General features: G+C 40.9%; 1 protein-coding gene across 11 annotated transcripts in view; it reads right to left on the minus strand.

Moving 5' to 3' along the window:
- The window catches only part of WDFY3 (WD repeat and FYVE domain containing 3), a 154,081-nt gene that overhangs the window by 84,375 nt on the left and 43,623 nt on the right, over positions 1-26,083 (minus strand). For all 11 annotated transcript variants that reach the window (XM_058420815.1, XM_040065491.2, XM_040065490.2 and 8 more), the window contains 5 exons: positions 19,270-19,480; positions 12,054-12,177; positions 4,846-4,955; positions 3,659-3,820; positions 2,393-2,585 (listed from right to left, as the gene is read on the minus strand). In XM_058420815.1, the coding sequence (XP_058276798.1) occupies positions 2,393-2,585; positions 3,659-3,820; positions 4,846-4,955; positions 12,054-12,177; positions 19,270-19,449 (769 nt within the window). In that variant the 5' untranslated portion in view covers positions 19,450-19,480. The remainder of the gene's footprint in view (positions 1-2,392; positions 2,586-3,658; positions 3,821-4,845; positions 4,956-12,053; positions 12,178-19,269; positions 19,481-26,083) is intronic.

Here is a 26,083-nt window from a genome sequence, read left to right on the forward strand (position 1 = left end):
AAGCATAACTAACACAGAAAACACAGCAATAAGGTAACTTATTCAAGTATCTCTTGTCACAAGACACTTAATACCACATGAGGATGAGAATGATTCTAAGTGGCTTTGGATTAGAGCCCTAACCTCTTTTTGCCAACCCCTTCCTCCCTTTAACAACCCTTACTCTTGTAAGGACGAAACTGAGTAGATAAATACTAATTTTTACCTAAAAATTCTGACCAGATAACTCAACAGAATAAAAAGACAAATATGGCAACTGTAAGTAATTCTAAACCATATGGTTTTGGTTTTTTTAAACACATAGTTATACAATGCACTGACTTGAAGTGTTATTAAAACCCTACACATAAACCTTTACACCATGTCATCTTATTCCTACTCTGGTTAGCATTTCATTGGCTGGCATCAAAGAGAGAGAGCTTGTCTTGACCTGCAAAATTCTCCCATTCCATCAGTTCATTAGGTCAGTAACAAAAAGCTTTCCCAAATCTATAGTGAGATTTTAAGTTGCACTCTGTTTTAAAGATGCTCCCTTTAATTATTTGCTATTTTAACTTTGCAGCATGCACAACACAAGCACAAATCTTTCTATCTAGACTGATACCAAAATTTCCCAGAGATTAAATCAGCGCATGAGAGGGTGAAAGGATGCTCCTTTGCATATGATGAAATATCTTAAAGTTTTCCTGAATATAAGATGAGCCTTGTGACAGATATTATCATCTCTTAAGTCAGGTTCACTTTTTAAATCAAAAAGCAAGAGGCAATGCTGACTGGTTTTCTTTTTGAGATTCTGTTTCACTTTTTAGAGAACCTAGAGCATCTTTGCACATGCCAGTTTCACTCCTCTATGGATCAAGCCCATAGAGAAGCAATAATGGTAGCAGCTGTAATATGCTAAATGACAGTCAAAACTCCAGTTATTTCCTTTGTTGCACTTAATAACACCTTCACACATATACATACACCTTCTACACTCATCAAAAGCCCACCAGAAGCCTATCACCTTGTAAGTCCTATCTAAAAACACTCAAGTGGTAGCTACGCTGTGCTTTTGAGTGATACTGTACGTTCACATCTTTTTGACTGGAATTGGAAAGACACTGCTAGCACAAGAAAAAACTGAAAAGACTGAAATTTTCTGTGAAGTATGTGGGAGCAGGGTGATGTATTTAATAAACCAGCAAAATGGTTCTGCGGAGCCTTGGAGCGACTTGCTTCCCAGGGTGTGAGCAACCCACAATTGCAGGTTTCTTTTTTTTCAGTAGGTGTGCACTGCTAAAATCTATAAGGATGTTAGTTCACTCCAATAGTCAGTCCAATTTGAAAACTACAAATGCTTCCTATGTGGCCCTAGAGTCTAAAAGCCTTAAATATAATATTAGAAACTTATTTTATCAGATTTCTTACCTCAAGTCCTTCATACCCAAACACCCATACAGTTTTCAATTAAAGCAAAAATAACAATTTGTAGGCAAAGCTGCTTCCAGGCAACTAATATCCTCTCCAACACTGGTTTTCATCTGCAAGTTGTTGTGAACCAGCTTTGCACCTGCCTCTTTACCAACCCCTTGCAAAGATAGATGATGAGTAAATACTACTTTTATTAGTTACCAAAATCTGTAACCAGCTACAAAAATGTCTCCGCAACTACAGTTTCCATGCCAGCAACAGCCAGGATCTACTCAGAAAATGGACAGGATCTGTCTTAAAAAACAGACATGAGACAAACTGGGATGAGTCTGGATGCTTCATTCATTTGGTGACTTACAGGGTGGATTAAGCCCATGAGATAACTTTAACATGGCCCTCAGGATGCATAAAGCCCTCAAACTGTAATCTGTAAGGCAAGGTGGGGAACACAAGGGCTTGGCAGAAGAAACACAGGCTAGCTCAAGTGTCAGCAATCCAGTCAGTGAGAGAACATAGGGGCTCCAAACCCATCCATAACAGGTATGGTTCTCAGCCAGCAAAGAGCCTCCATGGGCCAGGCCCTAAAAACAACATCCTTGGGTTGGGAAAGCTGGGCTGGACCACAGGGGAGGAAGACAGATGCCTGTTAAGAATTAATGCATCTTCACAGCAAATATTTTTCAACACAGGCAGTCCCTGAAAGCCTTTCCTTTTGCTTATCATGAACTCTACACCACAACATGAGAGGAAACGATCCTTCCAGTTTAAATTGAAATGTGAATGAGACTGACTCAGCTAAGATCAACTCTCTCTCACTACACAAGGGCTTAGAAACGTTACCTGTACGTAAATAAGCACACGTCCAAACTAAAGGCCTGGAAGCCTCCCTATTATTTTCATGCCTATTTCCCAAATAAGAAAACGATGAAAGAAGAGCAGCAGAAAGACCCAACAACTAATACTGAAGAAAGACACATACCATGGATGTATTTCACTACATTGACACTAAGGCCATGACGAGATATGGTCATCAGTACTTCTCCTGCGCTCTTCCTCCAAGGCAGGTTATAGGGAGGGCACCATGAGGTTATTGCACTGAACAGAAGCTGGAGATCATCCTTCTGAGCCAGCTCTTCCGCCGGGGACACAAAACTGCACAACTTCACTAGGATCTGAAACAGGAAGTCAGTAAACAACTAGCATTAATACCTTTATCATTGCTCATTTTGCCTAGATTTAGGAAAAGCTGAAACGTGCTTCCATTAATGAAACACATTAAAAAAGGTAATGTGCTGTTTTCCTTTGTGTGTTTCTGTAGTTCAAACACAAGACAAGGTTATTCAACATATGGTTATTTCAAGTCCCAGTTCAGTTTAAAATGCTCACCAGAAGACTGGAAGCAGAGTTCAAATCTCTTAGGCTGACACAGCACATTTGCATGGATACCAGGATATTCCATTCTTGGAGAATCTGCCAGTTGCCTAATTTGCAGGTCTAAGTCCTGCACTGGGGGAGAAGCTCTGTGAGGCAAACTGCTGTATCCCTTCCTAATGCAGGAAGAAGGCTATTGGTGGGTTGTTGGCAGAGCAGCGACCGTAACATTTTAGTCAAAAATTAAGTTTGTCAGGAAAGGCTACAGCAAAACTGCAGACCTACCTGAATAACTGGCTCCTGGATGTGAATTTCCTGATCACCAAAACCGAGACAAAATGCAACCATACAAGCAAAACTACGTCGCACTCTCTTTTCTGCACATTTTGAGGATGTCTGATCTTTTGCATCATCTCAGGCTCCCTCTCAGAAAACTGGAGGGAGGCTGTCTGCAACAGGAGGGGAAGGTCTGAAACCTCACCCATTCCAGTCAGTTCACTCGAGAGCACTGCTTTATTATCAGTACTACTGTTTTTTACAATGCCTATTTCAATCAACAGCCAAAGATAACAAGTACTAAGACCAGTTAGATGAAAACAGAATAATAACCCACATGTTGCTCCTCTTAAGTATCTGTGCAGAAGAGCTGCATGCATTTCTGTGCAGGAGGTATTTGTCAAAGACAAAACTAGAGGAGGAGCGGAAATTTAACCTCAACTGTGCTTGCAGGAAAATCCACCTCTCTCTTAGCCATCAGCTTTTTAACAATCAAGGAAGAGTAAAACCTGGCTCAAGTGACAAGTTTCTAGACTTGGCTCACATGAAGTATTGACATTCCTCTTGCAAATTCCCTGACCTGTTCTACCTCTCTTACCTGTACAAAGACTTTCTGTAGTAGCGCTCGGCGCTCTGCGAGAGGTAGTTCATTCTGTGCTCCTCCAACTACCTCAGGCACGTGTGGAAGGTCAAAAAACAGATACAGACATTTCACAAGCGTGGAAGGCACTGACATTGTAGTCATGCAGTCCACAGTTTTCTGAGGAAGAAGAAAACACGGCGAAAAATACCAGTTCAGCATATTATATATTCAAAACATAAATAATAATGCGGTTGATTGAAATGCAGGTGTTTCTCACACCTTTGGTGAGGTGTTGACACAGCCACCATCTATTCTCGAGTGCCTATCCAAACAGTAATTTTAAATATAAGATTTATTTACATGACAACAGCACCCCACAGCCACAGTCCAGAGCAGTCATTGCAAAGGACAGAAATAAAACCTGTCAGTCTCTGCCAACAGAAGTTAACAAGTGAATTACACGACCTTCAGCCAAGCCCTCATCAGCTATCAATTCTTTGTAGCAGGAGAAATGGGAGTGGGAGGAGGACTATTCAATTTATGCTTTCACTTGGCAAGAAGGTGTAAGGAGCCATAAGAAGCAAGGCAGTAGAAAATATGAAAGCATCAGTGGGAAGAAAAGACAAATTGGCGTGGAGGCTGGTGACGTGCTAAAACAGATGAGATGATGTGCTGAATTACAAAGGCAGATCAGAACAGAAGTAACAAACCACAGAGCTGCCCAGCACACTCCCAGAGACAGCTCCCTGATGGAGGGCAGCACCAGAAGCAGAGGCAGGAATGATTCACTGCCACCCACTCATCACTGCTGCTGGCCTTGCTTTTTGCAACTGCTGTGGCCCTCCTGCAGCGTGGTGTGCAAAGTTCAAGGTCGGAACTATTGAGGTGCTGTATGTGCCATGCATCTCATGGGGCACTAAAAGCAGCAGTATGCAAGAGGAGCCTTTGGGCAGCAATAAAAGGTGCATGCATTATTCAAAAGAACATAAATTAAAGTCTCAAAACTACTTTTTTATTCAGGCAACTGAAACCACAAGGAGCTAAAGCAGAAGTCCCGTGGCTGTATAAGAGAAAGAGGATCTTAACACAAAAAAGCAGAATATAATTACATCTTTTAGTGAGTGTTCATGCAGTTCATTTTATTACTGCTTCTGTCTCTTCCACCCCATCATTTATTTTTAGCTTTGCTGTTTCAGACTAACCTGTCCTGATGAAGCTAGTAAATTGATTGTGGTGAGCAGCATCCAACCTCTACTTGCTTCTTCACTTTGATTGACCTCCAGAAACTGGACTATGGCACGACTCGCAGCCTCTGCAGGAGGCAGTAAAAAGAAAAAAAAGCAGTAAGAATTCAGTCTGCAGAAGGGAACACTTCCTCCCAGTAGCCCCAGGCATTGAGCATAAATTCACCTTTACAGCACTACTTGAAAAAAGGCTTGGGCCTTTGCTTTCCAGACACACATTCTGGGTTACATTCTGTTACACTCACACTGGTTTTTGACGCTGGCAAGGCTGCAAAAAGTACATTCTTTGGTCATGCATTATCCTTTGACCAGCAGACAGATTTCAGTAACCTGCAGCGACTTTTGCTTGGGTAGTTTTGCTTTACCAAATACAGTATACTTTTTCCAAAGACATGAAGTCACCAACAATTAGTGGCCTCTGTGAAGTTAGCTGAAATTTCGGAAAAAAAGGATTGCACTGAAAGAATGGTATGGAGGATAATGGTGATTGTAGGGAAGGAGAGGTGCTGAAAGACAAAAGGAATTAAAAAAAAAAAAAAAAAAAGGGAAAAAAGTAACATTAAGTCTATGATCTGCAATTACCACATCCCCATCCAACATTTTTTGAGAATGATAACAGCAACAGCTTAAGGATAATTTTTAGGATTGAGAACCACTCCTGGATGCTATTCCATATCAGTCAGAGCCAAAGACAAATACTCAGCCTAGTAAACAAGTTATCAGCCTCAATAAATAAATCAAGAGAAAATGCAACCCTATTTCACTGCTGCCTGAATACACACTTACGCAAGAAGTCTATAATGCCAGTTGTGATGTTTGCCCATTACCTTTAAGAGACATCTAAAAACATTTTTCATTAATAACTGTGTATCAATCATCTCCTGTGCTTTTAGTGTCAAGTAGGACAGAACAGGAAGGTGAATAAAATCACATAAAAAAGAAATTACAAAGGAATTACTAATGGAGAAATAAATCTGCAACTGAAGAAATATCCAATTTTAATATTGGCTTGTTTGCTTCATCTACTGTAAATATTTCCCAGCACATACCCGGGAAGGAGTTTATTCAAAAGGCAGCACATTTCATATGGCAAAGTACTTTTCAAACTTGTAATATCAACTACATTGAGAAGATCACCTTCTGAAGCGTCACACTGTAGGCTCTGCAGATTTGGTTCATTTGTGCAACGGCTCTCATGTTTTTGTCTGGCAGACGTTTTCCCGTAAGAGACTTTTGTACAAACCATTGGCTTTTCCAATTCTGGTGCTAAAGTAAAGACAGGCCACTACTACTTCCTTCCATGACACTGACATAAAGCTTGAGATACCAAGGTGAAAGGTAAGGCAATTTATAAAACTCACACAACCAAGGACAAGTAGGAATTTCCCAGCATGCTGACCTGAAACTATCAGTGCAAAGCCCTGGTCAGGTGGCTGGGTATATGAACCGGCCAACTCAGAAAACACAACAGCCATGACACTGAAGTGTTGCATTTCCTACACTAAAGGCATAGCCAAAATGCCAGAATTCCTGACAAAAGCCATTTCTCCTCAGTTCTGAGAGCTAAGCACGTCGAAAGCATGCACTGCTGCTCCAAGGGCAGTGCCCACCAGCCCAGCATGAGGTGGGATTTGGTAGGCCTGCTCTCTTTCTATCCCACCACACGACAGAGCTGGGCAATCAGTCTCTGCCTGCAAGGCTGGTACCAAACTGGGTGTGCAAAGCCTTCTCTGGCAGTCTCCAAAGCCACCTGTGGAACAAGGGCTCGTTCAGTCACCTTTGAAAGTGACAATCAGGGGTTAAGGCCGTGCTTCTCAAAAAGTTGTCGTGCTGCTGGCATCCTGGCATAGCAATGGAACACTATAAATAGCAGTTTCAAAGCTGTCACTCTTAATTAAGCACTACCTAAAACACAGACAGCATTTTCAAGTGCTGGAAGACGTTCTCTTGTCATCTGCTCTGAGCAAATTTGATAGCACTATCATTTAAGATTAACTTCTATCATCAGCATTAGTCTTAATTTATTCATTGTACCTTTGCCCTGTTTTTCAAGTGCCCAAGTCATCATTTAATATAATATCCTCTATGTGCCTCACTCAGACGTCCTTAGCCCTTCAACTCCTGCTGCAGAAGGAAGCAAATTCAAGAGCAGGACATGCTAACTAGTAAAAACAGCAAAAAGGCAAAGATAAAAACCTATAAAATAATATATAGACAGACCTATTGTGACAACTGTGCAAGCATGTACACATGAGTATGACCATGATTATGTGGTTACATGGTTCATACACACAAGTCAGATTTTCCAGCATGGATTCAGTATATCAGGGACAGAGGCTTGGTAGACTCAGAATTTGTTTCACGTGTAAGAGGTGCTTTGCATCCTGGCATTCAGAAAATCAACAGGTAGCAAGCAGTGGAATTAGACTCATCCAGATGGGTGGCAAAAATCAGTGCTACAAGCACTGCAGGCAATGTTGTTGTCCGTAGCAATAGCACTAATGGCAAATTCTGTACGAGAAGCTTTTAGTTAGATGGTCTGGAACCATAAACAGCATATAATAGCATTATCAGGCTTCTGTATAGCTTATTCTGGAGAGGAATACTGGTGAAAAAAGTATCTGTGCACGTGCCAAGGGTGGGAGGGGAGATGCAGTAAAAGGGATGGATGGGTGCGTTGGAGTGGTGAAGGTGAAGCTGAGTCAGGGGTACCTCCTCTAACGGAGCCTTCTGGAAGTCTCTGCTACTTTTGGGAAGTGCCTGATGACACAGCCAGGTACCTAAAGTTACAGAGTACAAATAATTCCAACTACCTAGATAGTAAGAGAGAAGTATCAATCCAAATAAAAACGCGATGGCACAAAGTGTGCCTTCCATCACCAGGAGCAGAGTTGGGCTGCCATCACACATGGCAGATATGAAGTGGCTGATGCCTTTGCAGCGGGCAGAAACAGAGGGTTGCTCATCCAAAGATAAAACAACTCAACTGTGCCAGCTTTTAGCCTCACTAACACAGATGATAAAAGAACAGGCTTTCTAGGATCTCTTGGAAAGGCTCTATATTGCACTACACTTTCCTTATGTAAGATCCGGTAGAAAGTACTAAAAGTAAACAGAAAGTTGACCCAAAGCAGTAAGATACAGGAGCTGTTGATCAGAACTGGCTCCTGATGAATAGTAGCTGACAGGACAAATCTTTTTCCCTTTCAGAGCAATTTCAGTAAACACAAACCAGAATCACCTTGCAAAGCAAACTCCCCCACAGCATAGGAAAAAATTACACATGTAATGAAAAAAACAAGATGTGCAATCCCAGCATGTGAAATCATTTCCAACAGTCTCTTCTCAGTAGAAGAAAAGTTAACATACCAAAAAAGTCTGAAAGCAGCCCCTAAGTGCACTTATTTTATTGACAAAGATCCTCCCTATCAGGAAAACTTCAGAATTTATTAGGGGAGGGACCTGAAAGGCACTTTAGTAGCAGAAGAAGATTCCTTCAACTATCATCTGTAATTCACCCAAATGCAAGATGCATTTAAACAAATTATACTAACTTCTGTGGATTGAGGATAAACATAAAATTAGTTCTGCTGATGTGACAGAGATAAACTGCAAAAAAAAAAAGACCCAATAAAAACAGAGTTTGCAGATCAATGGAACTTCAAGAAGAATAAAGGTAGGCATTGTCAGAGGCTAAATACAAACCACTGCTGTGGTTTTCTGCGATAATGATGAATGTTTATCAACTTGATCTCCCAAAACAGTTTGAAGATGAGATAATGATAGTCTTTCAGCAGATCTGCTAGAAAAATGCCTGAAGAGGTTAAAAGCATTTTCAGTGATGAAACAGTTTGAGTAGATCCGTGAAATTAAGAGGAAAAGAAAGAAACTGGGGGTAGAATCCCTTCCCCCACAAAAAAAACCCCACAAACAAAAAAAACCTTTAAAAAACCCCAAACAAATAAAAGACCCTAAAAAACTAAAAAGAAGGGTGAAAAAAAAACCCTGAAAACAAACCAACCTGCCCCTCCTTCCCACCAAAAAATAACTCTTTAAAAAAGACAAAATCACTACAACATTCAGAGGGTACAAACAACAACCGAAAGCACTGGAGGTAGGAAGGATTAGCTGAAGAGCCTAGTAGCACAGTAAGGATAAATACAGCATTCAATAGTAAATACTGAAAGAAATATGAACAGAAAATGTTGTAAATATGAAATGAAAAACTGACAAAAATTAATAGAGACACAACTGGACTTAAAAGGTACACAAAACAGTGATGTACACTAACTAGCCAAATAAAATCATAAAAAAAACCAAATAAACTTTTGAAACTGTCTTTGAAAAGAGGCTAAAAAGTTCCAGACCCGTGATGTACCACTTTGCTTTCTCATTGTTCGGTTTTCTACCCTTCCTCAGTTTCACCTGTCCTTGCAACCACTTACTCATACTCTGTCTATGGTATGACTTTGCAGGTAGCAGGACTGCCCATCACTGAGGGAATCATTCTGAATCTCCCTGGGATAAATGTTAATGCATTAGATAATGGGCCCTGACTAGATGACATTTGGTGTGCTTGAGACGCAGACAATGGAGAGGACTGAGATAGAAATCCCTTTTACTAAAAATGGAATAACCACTACCAGGTACCAAATCACAGGTTTGCATACCCTCAGCTGATGAAATATGAGAAGCTGTTTAGAGTGAGAGGCGTCGGTTAGAGCCTGGTGCTAATAACATCAAAGTTGTGGGTTCAGTTCATGTAGGGGCCACTGACTTAAGAGCTGGACTCGATGATCCTTGAGGCTTCCTTCCAACCCAGAATATTCTCCAATTCCTTCCTCAGCAACTTTAGTTTAAAGACATTGCTCTTGGAATAGCTGCAAAATCACAGAATCGCCAACTGCACCCAGAACATGTCTTTAGAAAAACAGATTAAATGAAAGTGTTGCTTCCTCTCCAGCCAAAGTGGCCATTAGTAGCTACATTGGTTCTACCAAGTTTCAGCTGTCCCTGTGCTGCTTTTTTCAGAAGCCTTTTTCAGCTCTGAGCCAGATGCACTTGCTCCCAAAAGAAAGGTAATTTCAGAACTGAGACTACACTAGAAACAGATGTTCGAACATATATTTTACATAGTAGTACCACAACCTTTTGAGCAATTCAGACACAAAATTGGACTTATTTGTGGCAAATGTGGAAACTAAAAATCTCAAGTTTATAGAGCTATCTCACCCATGACCCCACCATCTTCTAAACAGACTAGATACTCCATGGCAAGGGAAACTACTCACTAATCCTCACAAACAGTTACTCCTGTCGCCTGAAAATCATCACTGTTGTACAGCAAAGACTGAAACCTGCAAGGTAATTTAACTCAGATTTAACTGCTTCATTTTTCTTACTGTCCCTACCAGAGAAATAAGGCAGTTGAAACTGTAGCTGAACACACAACTACAACGGCAATGTTCAGAGACCACTTAAGACAGGGCGCTGGCACAGTTACTACTGAATCACAAAACACTGTTCTGAGAAAACTACTACAGTCTGCCAAGAATAACTGAGATATGCCTACACCATGGCAGGCATTACTTGCACAGCTATTAGCATGAATATTCAAAGGCCTGATGAAAATAATTGCCCTGTGTTCCATTATCAGATGGAGTAGGGGGAAAAAAAGAAAAAGAAAGGAAAAAAAAAAACCCCAAACAACCACAACATACTGACAGGCAATTTAACCATACCACATTCGCCACTGTACAATACTGCCAACACATTTATAAAAATCGAGTTCTTGCAAAATTTCTTCCCTGTCATTGACTATCAAAAGTTAACTTTTGATTGTATGGAAAGCTTGTCTCTAATACAGGCTCAGCTATTTTGTTGATTTACACTGAGCACTTCACATCATCAGGAAGTTGCACATGTGTATTACAGGATGCATTTCCTTCATGCTATTGTCACTAATTTTTATTTTTTTTTTTACTTTTAAAAACACACTAGGAGATAGATAAAAACACACCCAAACCACCACCATCACCAAAAATCTACCTCTGACTTGTGAGGTTTAAAGAACTGGATTATCTTGGAGCTACAAGCAGAGCTATGGCTGAAGTAATAAACACACAAAAAATGGTTATTCCCAGCAGAATCCAATTGGCTAGCAGGCATAACAGATGCTCCCCAGGAAAAAAGGTCAAGTGAACACCTCCATTCTGCCAGCACGGCTGTTGGACATTTATTTCCCCCCAATACTCAAAGAAAAGACATTTTGTGCCTGTTTACCCATAGAGAACAGGTTTTGTCTACGGTATCTGTTTAGCCATCTGGAATGTTTCACTGTTAGTCACTCTACTTAAAATGGAAATATATTGTAATTGGCACAGTTTGTGACTCCTGACTTCCTGCACAATAATTTTCACAGCCTTTTCCAGTCCTCATTTACCACCAAATTCAAACTGAGAACACAGCACAGATCTTAAAATTATCTAGTAGGCTAAGACTTGATACTTCTTGGAAGCACTCCTCTTCAGAAAAGGAAGTCTAAGAAGAAAGCTAATGACATGCACCTCTTGCATTGTCCTCAGTTACGCAACAGGCAATACAAGATCAGATTCTGATACATTCAGGGGGTCAACAGAACCAAATTTCACCCTGACATTTTAATAATCAGAGAAGAAGAGGAGTCCACTGACATTTTTCTAGGGCTGGCAGCATTGGTCCTAATGTGGGAATTGCTGTACTTTCACATCTTATATGCTTCCTGGCCAGCAGCTAATTTAAAATGCATATTTTTGGAATGTTAACATATCCAAGTGACACAACACACCACCAAAAGGCACCTCAGGCAAGATACAGCAGCTGTTCACATGCATGTTCTTGGCCTCCTTCTCCTAGTAGGTCATGTAACTCGCTTCACGCCTCTCTCTCACCTGCTGGAATTCTGTGGAACTCTGCTTTCTCCATAACCCAGGGAGGAAACATCTAACCTCTTCCTCCTCCTCTCTTCTCTCAGTCCAAAGGAACTACAGACAACACATTTTCCTTGCTAAAAACTCCGTTTCTGAGCCTGCACAGTTGCTGCGAATGGCAGCTCATACTGCTCTGACTGATCTGAAAATCACGATGCACAGATGGGGAAAAGGCCACCCTTGTGCCCCATGCAATACCTGTGGACTTATTTGATGCTCTCCGTCGAATTTCAGTCACCATCAATCGTGACACTTGAGTAGTAAACTGCAGGAGGTCAGAAAATTTCTCTGTCATTGTACTTGGAGGAGCATTTCCAAACACCTACAAGAGAAAAACAGATGCATTAAAATAATTCCGTTTACAAGGATCACTATAAACATCCACGTCTCTTTGTGAAGAAGTATTCCTACGGAGATAACAAGTTTTTCTTTACATGCTGCAGCATTCATCACTGCACTGGTTTGCACCGTGCATGCTCTAAGGTATGTTCAGAGCTGGAATTCAGACCTCATTCAGGGAGGTAAAATGTGATGAATGGAGGGGAAAAGAGAGTTGTACATTTTCTTGCAAGATGAAAACCCTGCAGAACCCCAAAAGACTGAGATTGCACTTAACAGGGTAAAGAACAGGTACCAAATTCTCCAACGGGACTTCTGTTTCTAAGACCAACTCCTTTACTATTTACTGGGCCTAAATAGAATGACATGTGTTAAGTCTTTTAAAAGGACTAAGAATTAGAATTGCCCTGTTACGTCCTTCCTCAATAAACTGACAATACCAGGAAGCCTCCCACGTTGCTGATACCTCAAGGACTTACTCCCCTCTTCTAAGATCCTCCTGAATACAACTGCAGGACTTGTTTTATTATAAATTCTCACTTAATTCTAATAACTTATTCTTCATGATTAAGCATTGATTTTGTTATTAAATAATGGATTAGATCACATATAACAGGGAGAAATGTGTTAACTCTGTGGTATTGCACTAAGCTGTGGAACATATTATCTCAAAATGGATTAGCTAGTTGCTGCAGTAATTTACTCTTTATTCAAGACTGCACAAAAAAGGAGTCTTTAACCACATTTCCAATGTAAAACTTAGACTAAAATCGTCACAATAAACCCATGATATTCATTACCAAAGCATGCAATCCAAATTATGTTATCATCACTTGTGTTAGTGCTGAAGAAACAGAACAGCCTACTCAGCACATGAACAGTCTCTGCTTGTTTAAATTTTTCTCCATTACAGACATTTATTTATCGTTCAGGAGTGCCCCTGATGAGCATAAAAGACAACAGTATTTTTCTAGCAAAACCCAAGTTCAACAGGTTATGCTGGCCTCCCAGAAGGAGGATGTGTTCTACAGCAGTACGGTTGATTTGGACTCAACAGCTGCTTCACCCCTGCCTCCTTTCTCCGGGTGACCCAGTTACCCTATTACAGCTGAGCTGCTGACACACTTGGCTGAGGTCATGCTCAAGTCCAGGGACATCCAGTGAAATCCCTGATTACAGCCAACAGGGATGCTAGGCAATTGTGGTGCCAGCTAACCTTGAAACCCCTAAGTCACTGAAGAAGACTTAAGAGGCAAAAGGAAGAATAACCTTTGTTGAAGTTTGACTTCTTACCTCCCTTAGTATCAGTTGCTCTGGCACGTCACAAAACAGCCAAAAATATTTTTCCTGTCTACTTGCATCGCAAAGTCATAATGAAATGGAGCCAGAAATACAAGATTGAAATGGAGCACTCAGTTTCCTCAAAATAAAAATAGTTTTCACCAAAGGCATAAGTATCTCTCATACTGAAAATTTCGACCACCATTATCATTAAAGCAAGCAAATGGGAGATCAGACATTACGGGCAGACAACTGTTTTCTTCAGACCAAGAAAAACACCCCTCATTTGAATTATAGACTACACAACATGCCCAGTACAGACAATCCAAGTTTCCCTAAATATTTCACCAGACCTCTTTTTGCAGTTGTCTCCATCAGCTCCCAACTCATCCAAGAGCCCCTAACTTCCACAAGGCTCTGAGAAGGGAAGAGGCCTTGAGGATTGCATGCTCACATAACATAAGCAAGATTCTCTAGACCAGAGTGCACATTATCATCTTGTCATCACTAATTGTTTAAAGCTCTTTCACCCAGACCAAGTGAAGAGGAAAAACTATTGGCCCTGTTACCTGCCCTGAGCTTGCTCAGATTTGTCAGTAGTTCCCAGGAAATGCGGAGAACTCAAAGTTACAGTAAAAGGTTAACTGAGGTCAAGTGAATTTTAATTAGCTGCCCCATAACCAAGTTTGCACTATGTAGAATAAGCATCTCCTTTGGATATTTGTATACCCTTTGACTAAAAGTAATAGCAAAATCCAGGAACAGGATGTTACACATTTTAGCAGTGTATCATCTTTTTAATAAGGAAAAAGCAAGGCTCTTTCAAGATAATGTACCACTTATTCAAAACCAGCCTCTTCATTATTCCATCCACTTTTCGCACATACTGCACAAGCGTTATGTTACCACCACGTTGGTAGAGCAGTGCTTCCACAAACTCACTGAACTCTGAAAGGAGTCTTTTGAGTACTCTTCCACAGGGCCAATCTTTTGTTAATTATGCACCAATTTAGCTTTTCATTACTATGTGATTCATCATTTCATAAGCCTCCCTGAACAACGAAGAAAAAGAAATGGTCTGTAAACCCACTCATTACCAGAACTAGCAAGATGGTTTTATCCACAGCAGGTTTGAGACATGCTCTGTCTATAAACCAAACTTAAGAATGCCTTACCTCTGCTGAATTTACTGATTAATAATCCTCAAAATAAAATATAAAAAGGAAATAAAGCAGCATTTCACACAGAACATGAGATACCTCTGATAAGAGGAAAAAACCCAGCCCCATGGCAAAGCAAGAAAGCCTCAAAATAGCTCCTGGATACCCTGGTTATTTAACTGGCTGCCTGCTGTCGACCACCTGGATGCCTCTAAGAAGCAGAGTTACCTTCTTCACTCTAGATGTCTGCACTCAGAAAAAATGCCTCTCCCAGGACTCCTTACTGCATTTTGTGCACACACATACACACACACTGATTCCAGCCAAACAAATGCAGCTCCCACTTCCAACAGCTCACCACTCTGGTACAGGAGACATTCTGGACTACTGGATGGCATCTGAGCTTCACAACTTGGAGTTTCTCCTCCTAATACAGACATTCCAATCTTGTAACAGAAAATGCTTTTATGATACACCATTGTTGCAGCAGCCCTCTTATGAGAGCACAGAAATGAGCCCAGACACAGACTTCTTGTGAAACACAGCATGAAAAGGGTCCTGGTTTATTCCTCTTCACAGCTCAGCCATCCTGACTCCAACCATTCCCTGACTCTGCCTGCAGCAAGCTCCTCCTGTAGGTTTACCCCTGCAGCCTCTGACCGCTGGTTATTTCCTGCTCAACTCTGACTGCAGGTATTGCTTTGCAGACTCTGACTGCAGGCTTTTACCTGGCTAGACTGTGACTGCAGGTTCCAACAACAGGCTCTGACTGCAGACCCGGACTGACCTCACAGCAGTGATTCTCTCTGCCCAGGATCCTGCTTCTTCATCCTCTCCCATTCATGCTTCTCCCCTCACCAGCTAACCCACTCCCTTTACTCACACTCATCTTTATTGGATAGAGCTGTGACTCATCAAGGGAGAAGCTGTACTGGGTAATTAACACAGCTGTTACTTTACAGGGGCAAGGTCACCTGTATTCCCTTCTCATCATCTTTGCTTAAGGCAGTAACACAAAAAGTACTTAATCGCACTTAAAAATCTTCAACAGAATAGAGATAACCGTGCAAATTAACTGATGGATGGATTCTGAGTCTGAAATTGAATGAAGTTATTAACTGATCACTTAGAACATCTGCAGCTAAGGATTATGTTTGAGAAACAAGAAAAACTTTAGAAAGGAACATCTAATAATGTTTTAGTGATTCCTGACAGCAAAAGTGTCCCTTCTCAGGGAAAAGTTGTGTCAGAATTTTAGAGTGAACCAAGATTTACCATATCTGCCTCTCAAAAATCTCTTCCAAGACTCTTTAGAAAATGAGATATTTTTTTTTTGTACTATTTTTATTCCAATCAGTTTGTCTTGCTGTGACCTGCAGAGTTGCTAAGCTAGCAGAATTGTTCCAAAACAAGCAGTACCATCAAGAGCTGACACTCCAGAAGACATAAAGCTAGATAAGCCAAGGAAGCCACAGCAGACTCTGTATGTGAAGACCAAAAGAAGGTGGTGGCATTAACCAGGAATCAAAAGAGGTAAACTGTGAAAGTAGAATTAGATGGCATCACAAGTGCTCAGCCTCTTGAGTACAGGAAAACAAGAATGCCTTTACATGAAATACAGGGAAAAGTCCCCCTATAACAGAGACAGGATGAGACCTGACTGATCAAGAAAAATCAGTTTTGTTTGGCTTACACTATCCCACTTCATTGATGACTGATAGTAGTTATCAAGGTCTGCAGAAAGGAAGTGAAAGAGCAGAAACAACACCTGCTTTCCTCAATATGCCAAGCTATGATCCAGATTTTAGAGACTGCAAACTGGAGTGACAACATCTGGCAACAGCCTGTATTTGTGGCACAAAGGACAGCTCTAAGAACCTCACACGCTCAAAGCAGATAGAGCTTGAGGAGAGTGATGGTAAAACTAAACATGGAAACTGAGGAGGGGAAAAAAGAGGAAAGAAGAAGAAAACAACCAGAAGTAGGACTGAAAAACAAAACATCTGGCAAGCACATAAGAATGTGCCCTCAGCACCAAGTTCACTTCAGTAAAGAAGAGTACAAAGAGTCGCTAGGACTCAGAGAAAAGAGCCCATAAACAAAACTAGATGAGTTCTGCAAAGAATAAAAAAGAGACATGGGGAACCTGCAGAAGGAAAACCTACTAGAAAAAACAAGAAAACTGAGGAAAAGAGTAGCCAAGATGCATTCACACAAATAGAAATCACAGAAACCATCAATCTGTTCAAGAATATAAACGGTACCTGAGGTTACTTAAGAGCTGATTTTGATGATGTGAAAAGAAAACCTGGGGTTACTGATATGGTTTTCAGAATACTTCAGCACATGAGCTGAATGAAGGACAGGTAGAGCAAGTGGTGCAAAGACATGAAGTAACTTCAACTAGGCTTCAGCAGATTCCAAAGGAGGAGCTGAGAATAAGGACAAAGCCAGCAAGCGGCATAAAGAGAGGGAGATGTGTATTGAGAAATAAAATTGAAAAGAGAAAAGGCAGAAACAACAGAGAAATTAAAACTTAACTGATTTTTTTTTATCTCAGAAGTTTAATCAAAGTCTTTCCTTAGACTGCTGTACATGCATTGCTACACTAGTTTTACTTAAACCCGGTAATATCACCAACTGCAATTTCTGTAGGTATAATGCTTCTGCCAGTTACCACAGAGGCTAAGAAAAAGAATTCTTCTCCACCTGCAGATCTGAGTTAAGTGCTGAAGAAGTGCTCAAGTGGGGGCATTCTATTTTCCAGAAGCATCAGCCCCATGTAACCACCAGAGGGAGATTTCTAAACATAACTGCATCAAAATAACCTTCACGGGCTCAAGGCAAGATTAAGATTCTACGGTGCTAATTTGTAAAAACAAATCAAGAAAGTCCATAACTAAAGGGCATATAATCCAAGAAGCTAAATTAAAGAGGAGGCATATGAACTGAGCTTACTTCTCCCAAACTCACACAACAGGTTACCAGTAGAAATAAGACCTACGGCAACCAAATGGCATTCAAGTGATCCATCCACTAAAGCACACTACCTAGTAGACTGAAAACACTAGTAATACTGTGTCTTGACTAGGATTAATTTTTCTACACAGCATTGTTGTAGTTTAACCTCAACTGGTAGCTAAGCACCACACAGGCTCATTGCTCTCAGGTGGAACACGGCAGAGAAACAGCAGGGTAAAAGGTAGAAAACTCACGAGTTGAGATAGAGACAGTTTAATAGGGAAAGCAAAAGCCACGCAAGCAAGCAAAGCAAAACAAGGAATTCATTCACTGCTTTCCACGAGCAAGCAGGTGCCCAGCCTTCTCCAGGAGAGCAGGGCCCCATCATGAGTGACCTGAGAAGACAAATGACTTTGAACAGCCCCCCATTGCCTTCCTCCCCTGTTTTATAGGCTGAGCCTGACTTTGTATGTAAGGGATATCCACTGGGTCAGCTGAGGTCACTCTGTCTCCTCCCAGTTCCATTTGCACTCCCAGCCTCTCCACTGGTGGAGTGGGGTGAGGAGCAGAAAGGCCTTGTCTCTGTGTAAGCACTGCTCAGCAACAACTAAAACATCCCCATACTATCAGCATTACTTCCAGCACAAATCCAAAACACAGCTCACACTAGCTACTATAAAGAAAATCAACTCTCTCCCAGCAAAACCATCACAAGCATGCAAGCAGCTCAGTGTCCAACACCTACATAAGCCATATTTTCAACAAAATATCCTTTTACGTTTTGGATTATTCCAGTTCACTGGGGTAGCATATACAAGCACAACTCCATCACCCAAGAAGAAGTAATGAGTAGGAGCACACAGCAGGGAAAAAAAGGAAAGCTAGATCTGTACCTACTGGTCTTTCACGACCCTAAAACTACCATCAAAATGATTATTCACAATAAACTGGCAGGGTAACTGAGTGATATATCGGGAGGATTTAGTTCCTATTAATTCCAGTGACAGTTGCCATAGTTCTGCCTCCAAACAAAATCTCAGTACCTGAGTACAAGAGAGTACTCATGTGGAAATAGGAATGTCACAATAAAAGTGGCTTTTATACCTTCCCTACAGATTGCTTGTTCAAAATCTCCCTTGTCCATGAAGGGGGATTCAGACTCAATACATAGAAAAAGGCCAATAAGGGTGATAAGAACATAGAGAATGTATCACATGAGAAATTAAAATTATTCTGCTCGTGTAGCCAGAAAAACCAAGTTGACAGGACACATGATTGCTGTCTCTAAATATGCATCAGTACAATAAATGCAAAGAAGGGAGAAGTGTTATTTAGACTCAGGGACAGTGCTGTCACACAAAAAAAAGTGAGTATAAACTTGCTCCCAAAGTTTAGGTTGGAAAGCAGATGACTGCAATAGCAGTGAGGACAGCAGAAAAGCTGTCAGTCTACGTGCATCTGTGGATTGCACTTGAGAAAAAGTGATAAGAAAAGGAAATCTCCAAAGGTAAGTTTATCCCCTAACACAACACTGTGTGAGAGGATAAGGGGAAAATTGAAAAGATGCCAACGGGAGAAAACCTCTTGTGCTAGAACCAAAAGGTCTTGGGAATACAAAATATGAGCAGACAATTCAAATAAAGAAAACACTTCCTGCAAATTGCCCGGCTTACCCTGTTGAACACTGGTAACATCATGTAAAGTTTTTCTTCCTGCTCTTTCTGGGTCATGTGCCGAGGAGGATGACAGAGCTCCGTGAAGAGGCGCCGCAGATGCATCAGGCCCAGCGCGTTGTCCTGGGGGCTGCACTCTTCCTGCCGGGGCCGGCCCATGATCCTCTTCACCATATTCATCTTGGCTGACTTCTGGAAGCTCCCTTGTATCCTGCTCAGAAAGGAGAAGGAACTTGCTGAGTACAGGAGACCGAGGCATTATTCCATCAAAGCCTTTAAATGCATAGCACCCTCTCTCACAGTAAGTACCACGCTGCAGCTAAGAGCATTAGCTAATTTTATATGCCAGGCATTGATTAGGACGTGCCTGGAGGATTTAAAGCCAACAACTTGAAAGAGAAAAAACATCCGATATCCTCCAGCAGAAAGCAGGCTGGCCAGGCTTTGAACGCCACAAAATGCTTTGGTACTTTTTATTGGATGAGTTTTACGATCCTTTGGTGCACATCCCACAGCATTTACAACAGTGTTATCTACATAATGCAAAGTACTCTCAAATTAATTCTAGAATAAGAACAGTACTTTAAAATCTAATCACACAAGACCTTCCAACTCTCTCAGACACTGGCTTTATCATACAGAGACAAGCACAGATTTTTTTCCTGACTTTGCTGTGACAAAGAGACAAAGCTATCCAGGGGAGCTATCATTCATCTCACCCCCCAGCTACTGGCTCTGCAGAGTAACACCTCAGTCTCCTAAACAACACAGACCAAGCCTTCCAACTGGGTGACTGAAGTTTATCAGGCAGGACCTTGCATGAGAAGTGTGAGGGTCAGAGCAGAATAAATCCCTAGAACAGATGTAGCCACTGCAGCGAAAGGTTCACATTAGGGAAGGAGTAAGGAGAATACACTGAAAACAGTTTCTGCTCCATAGATAAAGACCACAAACAGTGAAATACTCCACAGAATTGCAATGCCTACATCTCTGCTTAAATGCAGATGAAAAACCAAAGGTCAGTAACAGTTGTAAAAATTATTCAAGAGTAGAAAATGCCTTGCAGCAAGAAACTTAAAGAACTTAATTATTTAAATTACCAAAAAGAGAGGTTATCGTGGAGGGTCAATTAATAAAAGGACATGTGATGATTCCAAAGGCACCCTAATTAGAATAACGAAGGGAAAGTAGACATTACTGAAGAACTCCAGCCTAAAGATTAAGCTGTGATGAACGACAGTAACTGAATGCTAAAGCCAAGAAAATAACATCAATAACAAACTGGAGCTACGCTTGTAAAAGTGAAGGCAATTAACTACCAATAAGAAACATTAATAAAGAAAAATATTCTCTCTCTAACCCAAGAAAGAGAACACCTTTCTGGAACATGTTCATAAAACATGTTCATAAAGTATTTTACTAACACATAGTAAAACATTAGGAACGAATGCTAGTGAACATTTTGGTACCATGCAAAAAATAATTCATGAAATGAGAAGTCATCAAAAAAGCTAAGTTGCAAACCAACAACTGTCAGTCCCTGCTGGAAATATGCACTGGCTTTCCACAACTGCAGAAAAATTAGACAGAATGCAATATTGTCATCCCCCCTATCATCCTTATGAAAAAACATAGGTAAGACTTTGAATCAGCATTGATCACACAACTAAAAATAAAACAACACAGTTTCCTCCAGAAACCCATAGCTTTTCCCAAACTCCTCAGTATGGGGATGCTTCTCTTGCTGTAACAGGTAAACTAACAGAATATCACATCTGAGCTCAAAGACCCAAACCTTTACTGACTAAGCAGCAGGAAAAATGTCTGCATCTTCTTCCACAACATATAAATAACGTCCCAGTTAATTACTTCCCCCCGCCCCGCCCAGAAGTAACCAAATTCCAAAGCAGATACTACTTCTGGAATTATTCCAGAGTTGTCTCCTAGTGTGTTTCTCTCCAATTAGAAAAAATGCTAGCTTAGTGTGGGTCCAGGCAATGTCATCTGAAATATATTGTACACGAAAGCTAAAAGAGTTTCTGTGATGTATTTTTGCCTGCCCAAATCCAGTGATATTTTCTCTGATTATCACAGCACAGATTATCTATGGGATGAGAGCTGTTGCCTCTGGGACCTCCAGCATTAGGCCCAAATCTTAGATATGCAAAAGTGAACAGTGAAAGAACACTTATATTGCTACTTTGTCCTGTACAAATATTTTGACTGAGATTTTTTTTGTTTAGAATTAGGAGAGAAAGCAGCACACCTAAACCTTACTATAAACAATAAGTATCTAGAAAAAAGGGTCTTTCTATTCCACTAAGTGAAAGCATTTGCACAATCCTCAGTCAGCTGCAACCATCACACAGCTTGAATTCAGCAATCACATGTGACTTGAATTCCTTAATGCCAAAAATGAAAAGATTCCCGTATTTTCAGTAACAGTCACTTCACCTGCTCACAACTGCTTGTTTATAGCACATGCCAATCAAGCACCCTGCACAGTAATTAAGAGAAGCAAAGTCGAAAGTTAGGGAACACCTGTCTTGTAAATGACTGTAGAGTTTGGATTTGGCCTGGCTCTGCACATGCATTGCAGCAGTGTCTTAAATTGCACACTGACTTCCTACAGCCCCAAAGAGCCTCCTGCCTCTCTCAGCAGATGCTACATGAACACCCGGTCAGTATTTTGTTCCTTCATCCCTCTGAGCACGATGCTACACCTCGGTTCCTAGAACCTGGACTGCAAGGCTGCTCTGCACACCCATCAGTGCATTTCCTTAGGGATTCTTCTGTCCTGCCAGATCAGACTGCACCACAACTCATAAACCAACTTCCTTTCACAGATATGCCCCACAGCACAGGCATTGCAAAAGCCTCAATATCCACACAATGAACGCACACGTCCTCCCTTATGCTAAAATTGATGATGTCTAATGATATGGTATCTATTTGAAGATACTTTGGAGAGCAGTTAATCCTACAAACTTTTAATGCTCAAATCTTTCTGCTTGCTTGCATTGTGTCCCTTAGAGACCAGATGTCCTTCTCCTCTCAGCTTGTGATCTTCGAGCTAAACACCCAGTACACAAAGGATGCAATTAGAGGGCAGCTCCAAAAACCTCAAGAGGAGTTTTGTGGAAGTGGCAAGGACAGAAACCTGTTCCCAGCAGAGGAGTCTCTTCTCTGCCTCCCATTGCCTCTTCTGGCACGTACATCCCACTGTTGCCTCACATTCTTTACTACAGAGCCCTGATGAGTTTCTTCCCCCAGCAGGTCCAAGCAGGTACGCTCTTCATAGGGAACCTGGGAGTTGAACATTCCAGCTGCTGGGTGTTTGGCTTTTTTAAACAGAGGAAGAAGTTAGAAGTTATTCTGAAAAAGCAAACTAAGCAAGTGGAAGTTCTATGACACAGCCCCACTGTGACAGGCACATGGTTTATCAGGAGGGTTGAAGCATTGCAGCCAATTGTACCCACCTTCTGCTGCTAGAGCTAAAAATGTGAATTAATGGCAGTTGCAGAACATCATGTTCTGTAAGGACCAAAACTAAAATAAGACACTTGATGAGTAGATTACAAACATGGACAATAAAACCACTACTCTTGTAATAAACATTACAGTTTTCTCTTAGTGGTAGAAGCAGAACAATCTGGAGAAATGAAGCAAGCAGTGAAAGCATAGCATAAGCATCCTCACTTTAAAAACAGTCCTTTGTTTTTTCCCACAGGCTGTCAGATGGCTGCACATTTCCCCATGAGCATAAGCGAGACTGACCCATTTGAGCAGCTCTGATATAAAGCCGTTCACCAAGGTTCTCCACTTTTCTGTTAAATTTATATGAAAATCCACCAAGATGAGATTCTCAGGAAATTTCACTGGAGTTAGTGTAAGAGCTAACTTCTACCCTTCAAAATACTTTAAAGTGTTTTCTACTTTTAGTGGAAGCTGTTAAAAAATGATCATAAATTACGTTACAGAAAATACCAACAACTTCCAAAGTTCAAAGACAGACACTACAAGAAAAACACAACACACACACATAATCATTAACACAAGTTAGGGTATGATAATGTATGGGTTATACTACTACAGCTATCAAAACATTTGTGAAGAAAAAAAAAGCAGACAGACAGAAGCTGCATGAGACACTCATTTTCACAACAGCTATTATAGGTCCGAGCTGTGCATCTAGTTCCAAAAGGATGTTATTTAAATAAGCAGCTAGGTAATTATCTGCTTAGTAATTACAGTCACAAGTATTTCTCCAGGCACTATATTAGTATTACATCAGCAGCTTAGCAGTGAAACAGGAATCAACTTCTTTCTTTGCAGATTATAATGGCACACCAGTACACGCCTTCACCCCAACTATCTTAGGAAAATGAAATTTAGGTCTTCTTGCTACAATGAATCACAGAAGTCCATCAGGATCAGTAAATTCCCCACCTGTTAGTTCCCTCCCCACTAGGTCTGCTACTTCTTTCATGAATTTCAGATTCCCTGCCCTTGTAGTTAATACTAAAATTCTGAAGATGATCACCAATATACACAATTCAAAAGGGCATTGTCTGGCCTTCAAAGGAAACAATAAAGAGCTGTTACTGGCTAGATACACATCCATTCGGTGCTTAGAACCGAGCAGGAATAAAATATTCTCTTTGTAGACAAAAACATCAGCAGGAGGGGAAGCGAGGAACACAACTACTTCCTCCCATTCCCTTCCCCCCCACCAGTCCTGCCACCAAACACAAAACAACTACTCACACACAAAGAAAATCATGCACAGCAAGCTGTGTTGCTGAAAATGATGCCATGAGCTCTCCCTGACAGACTGAACTGGCACACACGCCTTTGGGGAATGTTGCCTGGTCCCTGTAAGAGAGAGCCTGAAGCAAGTCCCATATTCTGTCCCAGTAATAAAAGCGCCTATACCCATACTATGATTTCCTCTTGTTAAACATCCAGCCATCTGGCTGAAACAGGAGCTATCCATTGAGAAATCCCCCCTGTGATATATGTCCTAAAGTTAATTCGTGTTAAAAGATATAAAATGTAATACCATCCCTATAAGTATAAGTTCTGTATAAACTAGCATGTTGGAAGTTAAGTTTTGTTTAAAATAGCATTTTGTGAGTTAACTCAGGGGAAGGTGGCTTAATAAAATACAAAAATTTCTCTAGCCTGAAAAGGCATGGGAGGGACACGAGGAAAGCTTGATTGGAATTACCAGAAAAGAGGACAGAAAACTGTCACTGCCAGGAATCGTTAAAAAGAAACAAAAGGCAACGGAAAACGGGGATGATAGCCCAGAGGACCCGATGATTGTATCAGATCCGTATCTAGATGGTCTCCGGCTGGAATTAACATCTCCACACCACACCTGGACCCGACCATTAACAGCATCGTCCTCCTCCGCTGATCCATTCAGACTCTTAGAACTGAAACCTGCATGTTTAATGAAGATGCCTCGGAGGGAGGACCTTCGACATCCTGAGCCTCTCTCCGCGATCCAGTGTATAAAAAGAGACTGCTGCAAACCAAAAATGTGAACTTGGGGGGTAACAGACTGACAGAGTGTGTTACCATTGTTCACCCAGCGGCGACCCCGGGCTCGACGCTGTCCTTTTAATTGTGGCTGTCTGAGACTGTTATTCTGTCTCACAATAAAAATTCCAAATTTTGATTTATCTAATTTGGTCGATCTCATTTATAACACCCCCCAAAAGAAAAAATAAAACACCAACTCCCACTCCACCTTTCGTATTGCTAAGTATCATCAAACAAGTTAAGGAAGGTGTACAGGCAAGGATTTGCAAGGTCACACTATTATTTCAAGGTCATGACTTTCGTGTATATGATTTGTTTTTTTCCTCCCTTGCACTGAAATAATTCAAAACTTATCTTGAGGAACCTTATGTTACCACCTGAAAAAGTAATCTTGACTTCTGTCGATGAACAGAAGAGCTAATAGAGGTCTGTTTCTATAGGTGGAAGAGCTGCCTACAGAGGTGTCTCAGTTCACAGGATTGTACCCAAACCTGAGATTTCAATGCAGCTATTTTTTGCTTTAACACCCCTAAGAAACAAACAAACAACAAAGCACCTTGCTCTCCTGATTCAGGACATGTTTTTCCTGTTCTCTGAACTCCAGTCAGATGACAGATAAAGACACAATTTCTCTGTTATCTGCAGTATTAGAAATGCTATTCTTTTGCTCAATCTGACCTTAATGCCTTGAAATCTCTGCAAACAAAAATTCCTAATGCTTCAACAAATATGAAGAACTTTAGTAATTGTTTGAGAAAGATAAAGATATAAAACATGGACTATCGGTCTTCTTCTTCCATTTCCCACAAATTATTCATGATAATGACACATAATAGCAAGTGCTGATAGAGTAGATTTCCTGTGGTTTGTACCCTCCCGAAGGTTTTATATTCAGTGTAAAAGGACGGCAATTAAATAACAGTGATACTTTTGACCTATGCTGCAGGGATGGAGGAGAGCTGTCTTGCTAAAGACTAATAATGCACATATTCTTACTTAGTAATAAGTTAAACGAAAATGACCTTCATTTTGTTCGAATAAGAACATGAAGTACTGCTTTTGACTTCTGCCTATTCTTTTCCTGATTTACCGTGTAAAGCTTGTATCTAGAAGGTAACTCTGTCACTGCTTTTTTTTTAATGCTTTAATAACCACATTTCCCAAAATTACTTGCACTACTAAAACAAAATATTTCTAGGCTACAAACACTTCTTTCACCACCTCCAAAAAACAAAGCCTGTAAACCCAAGCGTTAAATCCTACC

The sequence above is a fragment of the Hirundo rustica genome, chromosome 5 (assembly GCF_015227805.2).
Source record: "Hirundo rustica isolate bHirRus1 chromosome 5, bHirRus1.pri.v3, whole genome shotgun sequence".
In the NCBI taxonomy this organism is placed as follows: domain Eukaryota; kingdom Metazoa; phylum Chordata; class Aves; order Passeriformes; family Hirundinidae; genus Hirundo; species Hirundo rustica.